The following is a 16,602-nucleotide window of genomic DNA, read 5'->3' on the forward strand; positions in this document are numbered from 1 at the left end:
TCAATCAAAGGCAATATGGAAAGAAATGGACCGTTGTTCAAATAGAGTTAAACCTACTTCAGAGTCGGGGCTTTTTTTTATTCAGGGTTAAAGCTTCTCCAAATTCTTTCACAATCCGGGCTAATGTCCACATTTTCTCCTCTCCTGCTTCACCTTCATTTCACCTGTTGCGCATGTGTCACAGATGCATGTGAGACTATTTCCATTCTTACCAGACTGAGTCTTTCAAAGGCCTCCCCCTTCCCCAGGATGCAGACAGATTTGGCAGGAGCTCTGTGATGCCGGGCCAAATGTAAGACCTGCCTTTCCCCTGGAGTTGAACATCATAAATTTGACTATTGTCTTTATCGCCATAGGAGTGATCACAGGATGTTATTAGAAGTTCAGCCAGCTCGAGGAAAAACATCCCGGCCAACCGTCACATTGACCTATCAGGAATGGAAATAAAAGAGATGGAGAAACAGGGAGGAAGTGTTTTTATCAGACTTTTTCATTGCCACTTCAACAAATGTGGGAGCCACATTTTGAGTTAGCTGTAGCAACTGCAGAGGTTAAACTTGTTTCCACATTCTTTCAGTTATGAGGAACTCAAAATCCTGATACTTTTTTTCTCTTTTAACTGCTGAAAGAAGAAGGAAGAATCTGGCAACCAGATGACAAATAGAGTCCTTTTGTGTTTTATAGGTTGTCTTAGATTAACTTTATACATCTGAAACTTATACATAAGATAGAATGGAAGCTTGCATTGCTTCTTACATCTCTCAAACCTTTTGTGATTGTTACAGCAGCACATTCAAGGGACATTATTGTTACAAGAATTTGAATCTAGCCGCTATTTATTCACTGAAAAAGAATTTTATATTGTATGTACAGAGAATGGCAAAAACAGTTCTTAATGATACACCGATGTAAAAAGGAAAATTGCACTGTGCTTACATCTAAATCATTTGTTACCACCATAGTACCATATTGTGGATAATAAAAGACAATGAAGGATGGTCATAAAAAAACACAATGAAACAATAACAATATGTTTCTAATTTCTCCCAGGATGAAAAAGAAAATCCCCGAAACAATATCTTTATGGGAAGAATCCATATGTCACAGAGGCGGCGCACAAACATTAATTACACAACAGAAATAATAAACGTGCATTATGGGATATTATTACATTTGCATATGAGAGAAAAAAAACCTCATTAGATATCACAGGCACTTGAACCCCTCCCCAGTTCATAATGGAGACATGTAAAACATCAGTTATTACAGCTTCTATAGTGTTGGACCTCCTCTCACACACACACACACACACACACACACACACACACACACACACACACACACACACACACACACACACACACACACCCACACACACACACACACACACACACACACACACCACACACACACACACACACACACACACCACAACACACACACAAACACACACACACACACACACACACACACACACACACACAATTCTGCAGTGGAAAAAGAAACATCTGAAACAGACGGAGAGATGAACGAGGAGAAGAAAAGACAGCTAAAGTGAGCGTGGCCTGGTGGGTAACCTCCTGTTTGTACCGCAGACTCCAAGGAATATCTGTGATTACTCCATTGACTGAATCATCTGCGGGGTCAGGTCCTCCTATCTTCTCTCCCTCCTACTCCTCTGCTCTGCTCTTCTCCCACTCAGCAGCCAAGTGGTTCATATGGCTGCCAAGACATATTCATAGACATATTGGAGCATCTAGTTACTGGCAGCGTTTACAGACACTTAAACACATGTCCACCCACACACACTAGAACATTGGGAGACCGACATGATAGTACTGTTTTCTACATCAATTATATAATTAAGAACACTCTACTTGTGAGACCCATAGACCCTTTAGGGCAATAACTTTAGATTCCTACCTATACTACCCATCGCATGGTTCATAGAAACCATGAACTCTAACTTCTAGATGTACAAATTCAATGGGTCTTTCAAATATGGCCTTGCATAGTTCGTAACTTCCTGTTCCTATTGTTTGTTAACATGCACTTACTGTAAGAGGCCAGGTAACAGTTGTATTTTCCGGTGATTTTATGATCATAATGTAAACCAGAAACCCGTTTTTTGTAATCTGGGAAGAGGGATTACAGAAACCTGATTTACAAAGCCAGATTTCTCCTGGAAAAGCCAGATTTCTTGGCTATGTGTGCATTTGCATGACAAAGACTTCAGACAGAGAGAAGAGCAGGGACAGCTGTGCAGAGGGAGAGATCATTACATGTGGAAATGCATTCGTAGTCAACATGATTGTTTCCCAACTAAAACTGACACTAAGTAGCCTCTTGATCTCGGTTTCTATGGCTAAACATTGATGGATTTGTAAAACAGAATCACATTCATCAAAAAGCATCATTACTAGAACAGTTAACAAAAAGTATGCTATGTTTAGGAATGATGTCAGGGGCAGGGAATACATCTGATTACTGACCTGCTGTTACCAGATTACTACAGGAACCAGGGTTTCTAAGGAAACCACATTTTACAGTTAGCTGTGTTACATGGTTTCCTAAGTGCATGTACGTGTACTGAAGAAATGACCCAACAAATATGTTAAAAAGCCTAGTCAGGGTTAATCAATAATCAATTTTACATCTTATCTTAACCTTAACTAAACCTAACTGTAACTCAAAAGGAACCTTTGTTTTAGGAAACATCCTCACATTGCAAAAAATCTCAATCTGACAACCAAAGCTTGTTCTTACAGGGATGGAAATACAAACACACACACACCCATTCACAAACACAGTATCAAACACACTCACACACCACTAATTATTGATTCAACCACAGAAAGGCCCCAACATGGTTTTCTACCAATGGACATAATCATGAAAAGAAAACAAAATCAGCTCCATTGTACGGTGCAGATGGCTCTGAGGCCACTTACTGCAGTGCGCTGTGGTTCGCTCTGTAACCGCGCTGATGAAATATTCAGCGAGGAACAACTCAGACACCTAAAGGTTTCGGTTACACTGGCAAGGTCCCTGTTTCTTTATCTCGACATACATGACAACATAAACATACACAAAGGGGGGCCATTCATTTTTAATGAGGTACATTAATTAATAACCCAGACCCGACCCCACTCACACTACTGGTTTCCCTGGGTGGGCAGGACAGGGTAGGAGTAAGGGGGATTTAAAGCTGTTCCCTCCTCTGAGAGAACGTTTGGTGACAATGTGAAGGAGAAGACACTGAGATAAAGCAGCCAGCAGAGGAGGAGAATCCAGGATTATCATATTGAATACGAGAGGGGGTTGAAAGGAGGATACGCAGTCTGGGTAAGTGTCGCATCTGAAACCAAAGGGGACATTTCTCTGAACTGAGGTGGGGGTCATGCCCTAACCCCAAGCTCTGACTCTCACACAAGCTGCTTAACATCCACACTCTGTCACCACATGCAGACCCCAGCCAGCGCTCTCACACACACTTTACACGCAGAAGCTGTGCTCGTCGAAGTGACCTGAAAAAACCAGCCTCATTCACACAAGTGATGTATCGACTAAGACCCCCGCCAGCACGGGGAGGGGTGCAAAAACATGTCTCGTGCTCGGGGTTATTATGTTTGGGACACACTGCTGTCACGATGGCCCAAACCAATTGCCTTCTGCCGCGGTGTCTGCTCTACTGAATCTTTCAGATGGATGGGTCAAATCTGCAGATCATGAGCCATAGAAATGGGGCTGATGCCGGCGAAAGGGGAACAATCGATTGACGAGAAGGCACTTATGCACATAGTTAGATGACAGTAAAACGTAGCAATTCATTTCTTTTGACAGCTTAAAAGGATAATGGTTCGTATCATTAAAAACATCCTTTTTAAATATGAACATTTCCTATCAACAGTCCCATCAAAATCTTTGTTTCTCAGCATGTTCATACAAAAAGAAGACACTTAATCTCCCAAAAGTCCCACCGTGTCACTGTCTCAAGAGTAGAACAGCCTCCCTTTCTCTGAGCCCTGCAGCCTGCTGAGCTTGGCGAGCTGAGAGGGCGACGGGGGTACGTCCTGTCTGTAGGGGCCCTTGGTCTGAGGAGCGGCCTGCATCGGGGCGGGGCCAGGGGCCTGAGTGTGTTCTCTGCTGTGGTCGTAGGCGATGCTGCTGGGGGTCTCCTGCATGGAGGCAGGCCTGGACTTGGCTTCCTGCTCTCTGCGCCTCTGCTCCTGCCTCAGCAGCTCCTGAGTCTCTAAGAGGGCACGAGCATTGAAGTTGGACGTCCCCAGGTATCCGTTACGTGACCCCTGGCTGGAAAGGTGGCGAGGGTTCTCCTTGGATGGCTGCAATCCATCTTCAGGCATGTACACCTTGTCCCATGAGTCCTGGGACTCCGTGCTGGGGGTCTTATGGGGTGGCCTAAACACACAAAGGCAGGTAAAGAGGTTAATCGCACCGTTGAGTGAGTCACCTTAAACAGAACCTGGATCTAAAGTGACCGGAGGAGGAGCTCCGAAAAAGATTGCTTTTTTTCTGTAGCGGCCCCTGGGTCAGTGCTATTGAAGGGGAATTCAAAAGAAACTGCACTTCAGCAGACAATGTGTCCATTGTCACATTTTGTGACATTAAAAGGGGGATGTGGTGGTGGTGGTGTTGAGTTAAAATACTAGAGGCAACGTGAGTGGAGCAAAGAGGGATCTGTTATAGCCTGCTGAATGATTACACTGAATCCTGTTATTTGAAGACGGAGATCTGAAAGAGACAGGAAACAAACGCGGGGAAGCCTGAACCGCCATCAGCACTATTAGTTCCACGTCGTAAACAAACACAAATGTTAAAACCACGCTGAGAAAAATGGCTGCTTTCATCCATTTAACTATTTTTTGGAGATGCAGACGGGTGCACTTACAGCACAGACAGGGTAATGGCAGGCCTTCTACTCTCCTTCAGTCTGCCTGCCGGCCTCTACACTGACACAAGGGCCCAACATGCACACATATTGTCTCTAATAGAAAAAAAGAAACTTCCAAGTATGCCTTCTGCCACACATGCTCCCTTTTCTGGAAATTGGCCATGGAAAGCTGTCAATACGACCCGCGGGGTCTTTGGACAAAGTGTTGAGTCTGCTCCTCCATTATTAGCACCCATTAGGGTAGAGACCTGTGACAGTGTCTTTTGCGTCAGAGGTGCTATGAGAAATCCCATTCACACCTCCCTGACCCGCAGTGTGCTTAAAAAGCTTTTTAGATCACAGCACACAATCCTGCAGAGGGAGGCAGGGGCCCGGCATGCTTTTAGGCCAAAAAAGTCTGCATTTCTTATCTGACGAGGCTCATTGCAGAGAGACTGACTGGAACACAAAACAGGCTATTTTTTGGGCCAAAACACTTTCCTGACAAAATAAAGTGTGATAAAATAAAAATATGTCACTTTTATACTGGAAGTCACACCTCACAATGGATATAATAGCGAGCAATTCTACCTTGACCTTTGGTTTCTTTTTCTCTGTGCTTCAATGTTGAATGGAAAAGAGAAAACAGTTTACAGAACCAGGTTGGTTAATAGCTGAACACCAAGGATATGTTATCTACTTGTGTAGCATGTGACTTCTGACTCAACCACAGTAGTCTCCTATTCAGTAATCAGAAAAAAGAAATCTAACGTTATAATAGTCAATGTAATGTCATTATAGTCTTTGACTTTAGGTACAAGCATACACGGCTGTCTCTCTGTACCACACAGTTAACTCATTTAGTGTGAATGTAATCTATTGCTGAACCAAGCTGACTATAATGACGTAGATATGTCTGCCATTAAACCCCTTGGGTCAAGCCTAGATCCAGCTTAGGGATTTTAATAACAAATATGAATTCCTGTACTTTTTTCTTCTTTCTTGCCAGTTAATTCAACACTCCCTAAAACATATCTCCATGTGATTCCTCAAATCCAGTGTTACTCATGAAGACCTGTGTGGTCCACAATATCTAAGTGGAGGTGAAAAGATAAAGGACACGGCTCAAGGGTCAGTATCTGTAAGCTAAGGTCTATATTTATGCATCCAAAGACAATGTGCAGAGATTGCAAAAGTACACACATCCTTTACTCAAGTAGAAGTACAGATACTCGTGTTTAAAAATACTCTGGTAAAAGTACTGACTAAACTTCTTTACTCAAGTAAAGGTAAAGAAGTATGGGCTTCGAAATGTACTTAAGTAAAAAGTACCCATAACTAGCAGCTGTTTTAAAGAGTACCTGACCTCCCTTTATATTAATAGAACAATAATGTCATTGTTAGCTAATGAATGTTTCCATGCTGAACAACGGCAACATGATAACGATTTCATTGGTCCCTCTTCTTTAGAGAAGACCAGGAAGTGATGGATACACGGATCGTGTTCAAATCAATATAGGCACGCAATGACTAAGTAATAATGATCACGCCACACACATTCAAACTAAAGTAACCACCCTTTTTTGAAAATGTAAGAAGTAGAAAGTACAGGTATTTGTGTTCAAAATGTAAGAAGTAAAAGTAAAAAGTCGTCAGAAAAATACGTAATGGAGTAAATTACTGATACCAGAAAAATGTACTTAAGTACAGTAACGAAGTATTTGTACTCCACTACTTCCCACCTCTGCAAATGTGTATGCACTTATGTACCGTACTGTACAACACAAACACATTATCTGGTTCCGCTCCGTATGTGTGTGCACGCATGTAGAGCCTGTGTAAGTATGAGGGTAATTGGCGGAGGGGCAGATGTAGGGACAGACTGCGGAGAGAGCCCCACCACATGCTTCATATCTGGGTCTTTCTGTCTGGGCGAGCCGCCATGCATTTACACCCCGTCTTGGCTTACAAAGCGGCCAGCGCCGCTCAGGAGGGAGCAGCGTATTTAGAAACCCAGGACGCCTGTTGCACGAGGCAGCAATCTGCATTTCCAGAATGACCCTTTCGGTTTTTAAAGTCAAAAAAGGGAGATTTAGGGGGAAAGTCTTCGGTGGCGATAAGAGCAGAACAGAAATGGCATTGTTCCACAGGAATGTAATCGTGATTGATGTGTCAGGGGAGTCAGTTCTCTTATCACCTCGACTCCTTTGCCAGAATATGTCACAAAGTAGATTAGTTACATCTACAGAGGGAGGGGATGGGAAAATACATCATGCCAAAGACTGGGGTAAATTTAGAATGACAGAACATAACAAACAAAGCCAGGAAGTTGGCTTGCAGGAGAATTTGTGGCCGCCGTGTGTTTCTTTAAAACAGCTGGGAAGAATCAGAGTTTATGAGAAGGAGGAGAAAGCACACATACATGCACAGACACAAAATGATTAGGGGAAAAAACCCAAATGCGTGCAATGGGCAGTGGAACAATTGTAGCTATATTGTGCAAATAAATTGTCTACAAACCTGGAATAATGTTTTCTTTACAATGCGTTAGCGGAGGAATGCAAAGAGCTGCATGGAAAGAGGGAAGAGCTACTGGCGGTTCACACAGGCCACATTTAAGAACCTTATCTTGACCACATTCATCATGTGTGTGTGAGAACGTCTCTTTCAGGCTAATCAGTTGTTTTCTCTTTCCTCCTAACTCACTCGTTCCTCTCCCGGCCCCCTCTCGCCCTCCACTGCCTGTCACCGCTAATCCTGCTCCGACAACAAGCCTTCATTAGTGCTCTTCCAATACTCACATCCCAGACAGCCAGCTAAGCCTGGCCGTCATCAGATAACCATGGTTTCTCCTGGAAGCTCTTTAGGAGGAAGGTTTTTTTTCTTTCTGCGGGAATGTCCCCTTTCGACTGAACGGCTGACTGCTCAGCTTCCTGTTTTGGAAGAGGAGGACAGGATGAAGGGGTTCCAAAGGAGAGGTGGTTGGAGTTAGAGGCAATTGTGGTTATTAATCTGGGGATGTGAGACTTTAGCTCTTTAATGAGGAGCTGTGCCGAGACACAATCTCTAGAAAGCTTTAGCCAGGGTCAAACGTCAAGCCTGAGCTCATGCGACTCTTCGCTAAAAGACGCTGTGAGATTATGAGCGGAATGCATATCAAAGGCCACCCTCGCCTGGCTCTTTGGCCGGCCGGACCAACTTTCCCAAGAGAAGGAGCTCAGTGAGAGGGGAGGGCTGGAGGCAACTGTCACATCACATGAGATGCCAGCAGATAACACCTATGAAGTGAATGCACAGATCCCTCAGGCTTATACAGGCCACATTGATTATGCGTCCACGTGGACCGCAAATCCATAGCCATAGACAGGAACATGTTTTAATCGACCTGCCGGTGACTGTTCAGAGACAGCACAGCTAAAAAAAATTATCTGTGCAGGGAGAGATACAATCACAAGAGAGTACAGTTACTCTGGTCAAGAAATTAAAAGACCACACACACACACACACACACACACACACACACACACACACACACACACACACACACACACACACACACACACACACACACACACACACACACACACACACACACACACACACACACACACACACACACACACACACACACACACACACACACACACACACACACACACACACACACACACCACACACACACACACACACACACACACACACACACACACACACACACACACACACACACACACACACACACACACACACACACACACACACAATTTAAGTTCCGTCTTTGTTTAAACTGGCAAAGAAGTAGAACTCAAATAAATCACACTTCACTTTCAACATTTCAGAACATTTCACGATACAAAAAAACTCACATTGGATTGTTTTCAATGAGGAGATATTAAACAGGGAGAGGAAATTATGTGTTATTCATGACCGAACATCTCTGCGTCCCTTTATCAAAGTATATAATTTAGGTCTTTGGTGACTTTGTTTCCAAAGATGTAGAACTTAAAATGCAGATATTCCACAAGAAAATGGTTTGCAATTGGAATTGACTTAAGTGAGCTTCAGAGGATTGGATGAGTCACATACGGAAACGCAGGAAATGCAAATACCGATACTAAACTCTGCCTCACCGCCTCGAGATGAAAGATATGGTAAGCTTTATTGGCATGTCTTTGAAATATATGCAAAAGTATTGAAACAGGAAGATGAAGAAGATGAAGGGCAGCGGTTGTAGCTCTGAACTCATGTTGTGTCGGCAGAGAGAGATTGCTAAGAAAATGATTCCACTCATTTCACCACTTCCACAGGGTCAACATTGACTTAATGAAAGTGGATATCAGTCAAATAACTCCAAGCGATCACATTAAATGATTTCATTCAAAGAGTTGTGCTAAGAGTCATTCAAATGTCTGTAGGAGGCTTTGTGATTGACTTTGTAATCAAAGAAAGTGTAGAGAAAAAGGATAAAGGCACAAAAATGAGGGAAAGAAATTGATAAAAGTCAAAAGGGCAGTAGGAATGTGATAAGCCTCAGAAAGGAGAGACAGATAGAACAAAGAAGGGAGAGGAGGTCTCACCGTGGCAGGGAGCTGAACTGTCTCTGTGCTTGTTGGAAATCATCTTCTTGCGGCTGCTGCGAGTCAACGTTTACTGAATGGCATCCGCTCAGTGGTTCCGTCCCATTGCTCGACTGTAAAATCCACACAATGAAAAGATAGAGTTACTATAAAATCAAATGAAACCTTAGATAGCTGACATTTCTGTCGTTGGACACACATCTGGTAACAGATAACACACTCAAATACAAAAACACTTAGATGATGGAATATGTTTCCCTTAGCACAGCAGTTGGTGTGTCAGTGTGATGCCTCCTGTGTGTTAGGCAACACTCAGGGACCAGGTAGTTAGGAGGTGTGATTCCATGATGAAAATGACACTGCACAATGCACCTGTGATATTAATTACGTATCCTTGGTTGACTTACTAGAATGCCAGGCAGCACAGTTCGCATTAACATTTTTAATTCAGAAGAGACTTACAAAAGTGACAGCAGTATGACATTTAATAATAATAACGTGCAGATAATAAAGGACTTTTTCTTTCTGGAATGTCTACAAGTCAAAGGGATTATTGTCCCATTTGTCATAACAGCAACAAATACTGCGTTGTGAGAGAATGTCATGATGATTGACTTAAAAATACAGATGATTATAGCTTGTTGGTTCCAATATTCAAAAAGCGTATGTCCAGAAACAGCGGTAGGATTCTTCTTGTTAGTAGACGTATCATACAATTCTCAGGTAAATAAATAAATAAATGTATTATTAAAAAAAAATGGGTGAAAAAACATTTACAATTTCTACATAAATAATGACTTTGGAGCTAAAAACATGTTCCTTGTAGGATTTTAAATGAATGTGTTGTTACTGTACATTACACTCAAGATCAGTGCTAATTACATGATATGAAATGTAATATGATAGTGTAATATTGTGCTAAATGTGTGCAGTGTATTTCTGAAGTAGTAGTAAGCACTAGCATGCTGAACACATTAAATATAGATGAGTTTCCCCGGTAACTGCTTCATTTCACAGCTTTGCGTGTGACTTGACTACGCACCACTAACCTGTACCGTGTGTGTGTTTGTTGTCTGATCGTCTGTGTGGTTGACATGGCGATATCATCTCCCTCAACACTAGCGCACTGCTAACGAGCTGGCTGATGAAAGAACACGACAAGCCAATTAAACAGAGGCGAGCTGAGGAGCTGTGGCCTGACCGAGTGTCACTTTTCATAAGGCTCAGACGCTAATGTGGTAGGCAGGTGAGGGTGTGGATTCTGAGATTTAAATTGGAACAGAGCACTTACAGAATAAGTGTTTTTCTTTTGTCTGGGATGACACTTTTAGAGATTCTTAAAAGTGTTTGTGTTTGGGGGTGGTTGGAAGAAGACAGGTAGTCGTAGTGCATGACAGAACAGATTGATGGGGTAAAGGTATGTTTGCGATAGACAGCAAAAATGTCTTGGAAACATCTTGTATTCTTGAAATGGCTGCTTTCCTCCTCACTTGGACAGCTGCAATAACAGCGCAATTACATTTCACTCAGCGTTAATAACAAGTCTTTTCTCAAGCCGTCCAATTCCTTAAAAATAACAGTATTCCACGTGGGTGAAGTGAATTGGACTCATGTGTTTTGGGTTTCACTGTAACAACACGTTCCGCCCGGCTCAGAAAGTGCAGAGCACATAAACGAATATCAGATGAACAGTGAGGTAAAAGGATGAATTATTTAACTGCGGCCCAATGTGGTGGTGAGAAAATAATTAGTCATGCACACTAAAAGTTTTTAATGGGATTTGAAGGGGAAGTGGCGAGGAATCCGGAGGTGCTTGACACTTCGGTTTAAAACTGAAGGGTTGAGGTGTATGACGCCATGCCAAGAGAAATGCATGAGAAATAGCCAGGAGAGAAAATCAGTCAGTGTAATGGCATTATCAGGGAAGGAGAATCAGATTATTCCATGTTAGGCCCTGGAATACAATGCCATATAAAACATGACATTTGTTGAAATCGAATCAAAGAGACGTCCGTGTTTGTTTCTATCCAATAATGTGAAAAATGATGTCAATACAGCACGCTTTTATCCCTCTCCTTTTCTTGGTGGTGTGACAGACAAAGGAGGGAGGAAGAAAAAAAAGAAATCTCCACCTGTTCAAACATGAGAGCGTTCACAGACGGTGAGTCGGGGGGGACATAATTATGAAAATTATTTGCAGCTATCAAAAATCAGAGTCCAGGAAAGCAGCTGGGAAGGCGTTGAGCTTTAAGAGTTCCAAGGTGTAATATTTCTTGGTTCAGTCTTGGTCACAGACCTTTCAGATTTCAAAGCCGCTTGCTGAGATGGGTCAGCTAACATGTGGCTTTTCCGCCTACACTCCTCATGATGCTCTGTTTGTAGCCCTGCACATAGGGAACAGTTTTAAGAGAAGCCCTGCTGTACACAAACAGACATATGGAACACATTTAAGTTGCTAATGGGCAGAGAACAAGAAGAAAGTGAGAAAAAAGTGAAAACCACATCCTGACAAAAGCACAGTTGGATAATGATTCACTGTTAAAGTCCATGACCCAATTCTGCCAATGTATTAAGAGCAAACCAAGTCCATTTGTGGTCGCCGGGGTGTGTAGCTCCGGGGCGTAGCATCCATCTGAGAGCAAGCAGTGTGGTGCCGTCTCCCACTCGCTGGCCCAGGAAACCATGGTGAATGAAGCGGTGGCTATCTCCAATATCACTCGACAGCATGCACAAATGGCAGAACAAAATGTTGGAGCCTTATCTTTTATTGTGAAGATATCTGTGTGGGGTAATAATCCTGAAATGCATTATTATGTCGACACAAGAGAAGTGTAATCACTTTGTTCTCCTCTACTCCCTCTGTTCTTAGTCTTATCTGTGAACACACACATACAGTTTGATATCAAAGTATATGGAGTGCAATATAAAATGGGTGGGCCTGCATACATCTACAGTATGCACATTCACAGTGTGAGTGTGAGTGATGATCAGATGTGTTTGGAACAATGCAACAATATTGCATTTTCCATAAATAAATTCATGTCATACCCACAGACAAGTTAAAGGACTCTAAGATTGTGAGTTGTTGTTCAAGTACGTTGGCAAGCCCTGTTGCTTATGGTTGTTGTAATCACAACATCAGTAAATCATGCTTGCTACATGCATTACATTGAACAGCAATATCCATAATTCAGCCATGCATGTTGGGTTAGCAAGCAATCTGGGAAGAAGCTCAACAAAAGATCGATCCAAATCACCATAATTGACATAAAAATATACAGTCAGCTTGTTTTTGGGGATTGAGATAGTAGCGAATAGTACCATGACATAGTCCATGTGTCCAAGATCAATCTTAAGGAGAGGGAGAATCGTCTCAGCACTATAAAAAGAAGCATCGCAGTTACAATCAAGAGTGGCTAAAGGATTTCCCTGCTGCTTTTTACAGTATGTTACGCTCCTCTTTTGCAAAGTCAGTGTGATCAAACTGTGAAAAACAGCATGTAGAGTCGACTGGCATTTGCTATGTAACAAAATATGTGAGAAAGAGATTTTTTGAATCATCTAGGACCTAAAAAAACGCTCCACCATAAATGATGTGACTACTTACAGTACTACTCACACTGCTGTTGTCTTAACTCTAGCCTTTAGCCCATGTGAAGTCAACAGAACTGTGGGATACCCAATCAAACGCCCAGAAACCCAAGATTGCGCAAACACAACAGATGTTTAGAGGCGCATGTATCCTGGTAGCAGTAGATAGAAGGGTAATAAAATCAAAATAATTTCCATAAATAAGGGAGCTATAGGCTGCTGTTAGTGTGTTTGATCCAAGGTACCAGCATGGCGCTCACACTCCTCTGTGTGGTCATGCTCATTGGCGCTCCAAGCCAACAGCACAAATTGATTTTATTGCCGCAGACAGAGAGCGAGAGAGAAAAAGGCAACTCTTTGGAAAACACATCGCGCTTTATGATGAACATCTGGAAATCCCCTCTCACAGAGCAGCGGGGAGGGAGGGAGAGAAAACATGCCAGCTCTAATTGTGTGCGTTGGCTTGGGGGCTTCATGATGGACAGGGCTTCTCGTGCCCTGGTCATTATTCCATTAAGGAGGAGCCAGGGGTTCGAGGACTGACCCAAGCATTGTCATCACAGGCGTTCACAGCGGACATACCTGAGCGCGGTCTCAAACACCCCGGAGACAAGCCAGGGGTCAACCCAGAGAGGGAGCCTCACACCTCACGCTGCTCCATGGGCTCCCTTGCAATCTGTTCCTCATTTTCATGATCATTATAATGTACTTTTGCTGTTTGTCCTCCAAATGTGAAAGATTTTTGAAGAGGTGATATATAACAGCTGTCTGCGCAGAGGAAGACATTTGGTAATAGTGAGTAATGACGAATAAATTAAATACCACTGAGTATCTGCAGTATTAACTTGCACTATGGCCTTTTTATGCTCACAATGTACGGATGAATGGACTGGCAAGACAACTACATCCTAACTAATGTTCACAAAAAAAGATAGTGGTTCGTTTGTTCAGCAAAGTATATTACAGCAGTATCAAAACTATAGCTTTAGCCACAACAAATTGAGATCTACATTTTCATAACATCTGGGTAAACTCTGTCTGAAGGTCCAGCTGCTAATAAATGGACCTTGAGGTGAGATTGCTGTGTCTTACTTACTTTAATCATCATTTTTGGATAAGTGAGGGAGAAAAGTGTTTGTTTTTATAGAAATATACGGCATAAATATAACAACCTGGCCATGCCTCTAGATGCTAGCAGCTGCTCCTGTTCTGGCATGCAGATCTGTGTGGAAACCATTATGTTGTAACCTTGAGTACTCAGGGACAACTTGCTTCAAAGTGTAGCTTTGCCGACTCTGATTTGGTGCGCATTTAACTTTCTTCTTGAGCAGCTTGCCTTTTCATGGTTACATTCACTGAAGGCTTGGAGTGGAGGTCACAGAGGTTTCACTTTCATTGCGGACAAAATATAGCATTGACAGTGTGCAAAATCATTTAAAAAAAAGAGAGATATATCAATTTCTGGACAAAAGGTAACCTTTATAGGTCAGCACAGAACACAGTCACAAGGTTGTGTTTTTCAGTGTGGGCCAGTCTGATATATGAAAGCTGCGAGTGAAGAATGTAAGTGTATTTGACCTTCTAGCCCTGCGTGTGTCTGTACATCTTGGAAAGCTTTTTAATCTTTTTTCCAAAATGGCTAAAATGTGTTTTTTCTTCTACAGTTCTCCTGGTTTTCATTTCACATCTTTGGCCCCTCTGCCTCAAATAAAGCATCCTGCTTTTTGGATGACACTAAGACAGGATTTCTCTCGAGTTCCACTAATCGGTGTCAACCCGTAGCATGGGCACGCCAGTATCTTCGCTAACAAGCCCTGCCTTTGTGAATCCTTGTTCACAGGACTATAATAACATGAAAGAGGACTAATAAAATCGACTTCAATACTCCAGGGCTGGCCCTATATCTTATTACCAGTGGAGTAGAGCGGGTAACTCAACAATGTCAACAATCACAAGCAATTAGGAGCTCAGAAGCTCAGAGAGACACACTGCTTAGTGCTGAACAAACAGTTAGCATCCCACTTTGTGAGCCAGAATGGAAAGAGAGCGATTAAGAAAAAAGTGTGGAGAGATGTCGGCTTTCAGTGATTTTACACCATCAATAGGACTAACACTGACTGAAATCCAGAGCACACAAAGTCTTCCTTTTTCTCTATAAACGTGGTGGGAAGTGTGCAGCTATGTCTACCAAACGCATTCAGACAAAAGGAAAAACAGCTAAAGATCACTGCCACATTAGAACTCCACTCCAAACCAATTTCACTGACACACTGACATCGATAATTGGATGCCAAATATTTTAACTTTCAAGGTCTGACATTCTGACCTATCATTTAGAAAATAGCTCTGCCTGGTGTAACAATTAGCCCTCTTTCCTCTACCACCAGGTCAGAAAGGTCACAGAACAGAAAAAGCGATGTCTGTCTCAAAGCATTAAATCACAAAAAGATATACAAAATATTTGACCTCGAACTTGTTCCTGCTTTGGCTCAGTTTTGTTTGGTTATAGTTGAACATAAGGAGGACATATGACCTTAAATAAAGTGTCAACCAATGAGTTATGTCTCTAACAAAGTTAGAAGAGGGATTTAAGTAAATATTGTTCCAGTATGTTAAGATAATCGGTGATATAATAGGGTGTGAGGAAAGATGAAAGTGTCTCTTTTTTACTTAAACTCTGGGCGCAGTTGCACAGCAGGATGGAATCAGGTCTGAAGGAATTAACTTATTACATTTTTCCAATTATGAGGATTAAATCCCATTGTTGGTACAGATCAATCAGGAGAAAAAACTCTAACATTTTAATTTAAAACATGGTTAATTTAAAAATCCCTTTAATCAAGACTATTGGAAATGGAAATGAATAGTGTTGCTCACGGTCTTCAATTTTTTTCCCCTTACTTTGCCTTAAGTCCTAAAAATTCATTTATCATCGAACATTTCCCGTTTCCATCTTCTTCTTCCTGCCGTACTGCAAGTGTATCATATTTCCTCGACAGTGAAGTCAGATGTGAGTAATGAGCAATTAGATCTAGGTCAAAGGTCGGACCCGGGAATGAGAAATAAGTCAACTATATTTGGCAGAAGTTGGGGCTGAAGCCGAACGTTTTAGTGACATAATTTGGCAGTGGTACAACACTGACGGTCCAAAAAGATGACAGTGTAAGATAATTGAGGCACTTCATGAAACTATTGACAGTTAATGTCGTGCCGGGGCTTCGTACTGTGAAACATCAACTTGAATTCCTTTCCCAAGTCATATTGTTATAATTTCAACATGGCATGCTGGGATTTATGACCCTACTTAATTGCAACGTGCAAATATTCAAAACAACATGTCTTCTTCAAGTATGATTGCTTGGAACAATTCATATGGATGCTCAGTGGGTTTTTGATTTGGTACATCTGTTGGAAAAAATGTAATGTCATATTTTGTATCTATTGTTTATTATTACACTTCTAATCTTTAAGAGGGACTACCAATATTGATATGTTCTGTTTGTAACATTGAATTACCTCCAAACAATGAAATAATTATGCTGT

The 16,602-nt window shown here is 42.0% G+C and overlaps 1 protein-coding gene across 4 annotated transcripts in view; it reads right to left on the reverse strand.

The window, feature by feature from the left end:
• Positions 1 to 835: 835 nt before the first annotated feature.
• pard3aa (par-3 family cell polarity regulator alpha, a) overlaps positions 836 to 16,602 on the reverse strand; it is a 318,714-nt gene continuing 302,947 nt past the window's right edge. For all 4 annotated transcript variants that reach the window (XM_034222612.1, XM_034222611.1, XM_034222610.1 and 1 more), the window contains 2 exons: positions 9,469 to 9,581; positions 836 to 4,419 (listed from right to left, as the gene is read on the reverse strand). In XM_034222612.1, coding sequence (XP_034078503.1) covers positions 3,993 to 4,419; positions 9,469 to 9,581 — 540 coding nt within the window. In that variant the 3' untranslated portion in view covers positions 836 to 3,992. The remainder of the gene's footprint in view (positions 4,420 to 9,468; positions 9,582 to 16,602) is intronic.

The sequence above is a fragment of the Gymnodraco acuticeps genome, unplaced genomic scaffold (genome assembly GCF_902827175.1).
Source record: "Gymnodraco acuticeps unplaced genomic scaffold, fGymAcu1.1, whole genome shotgun sequence".
Taxonomy (NCBI): domain Eukaryota; kingdom Metazoa; phylum Chordata; class Actinopteri; order Perciformes; family Bathydraconidae; genus Gymnodraco; species Gymnodraco acuticeps.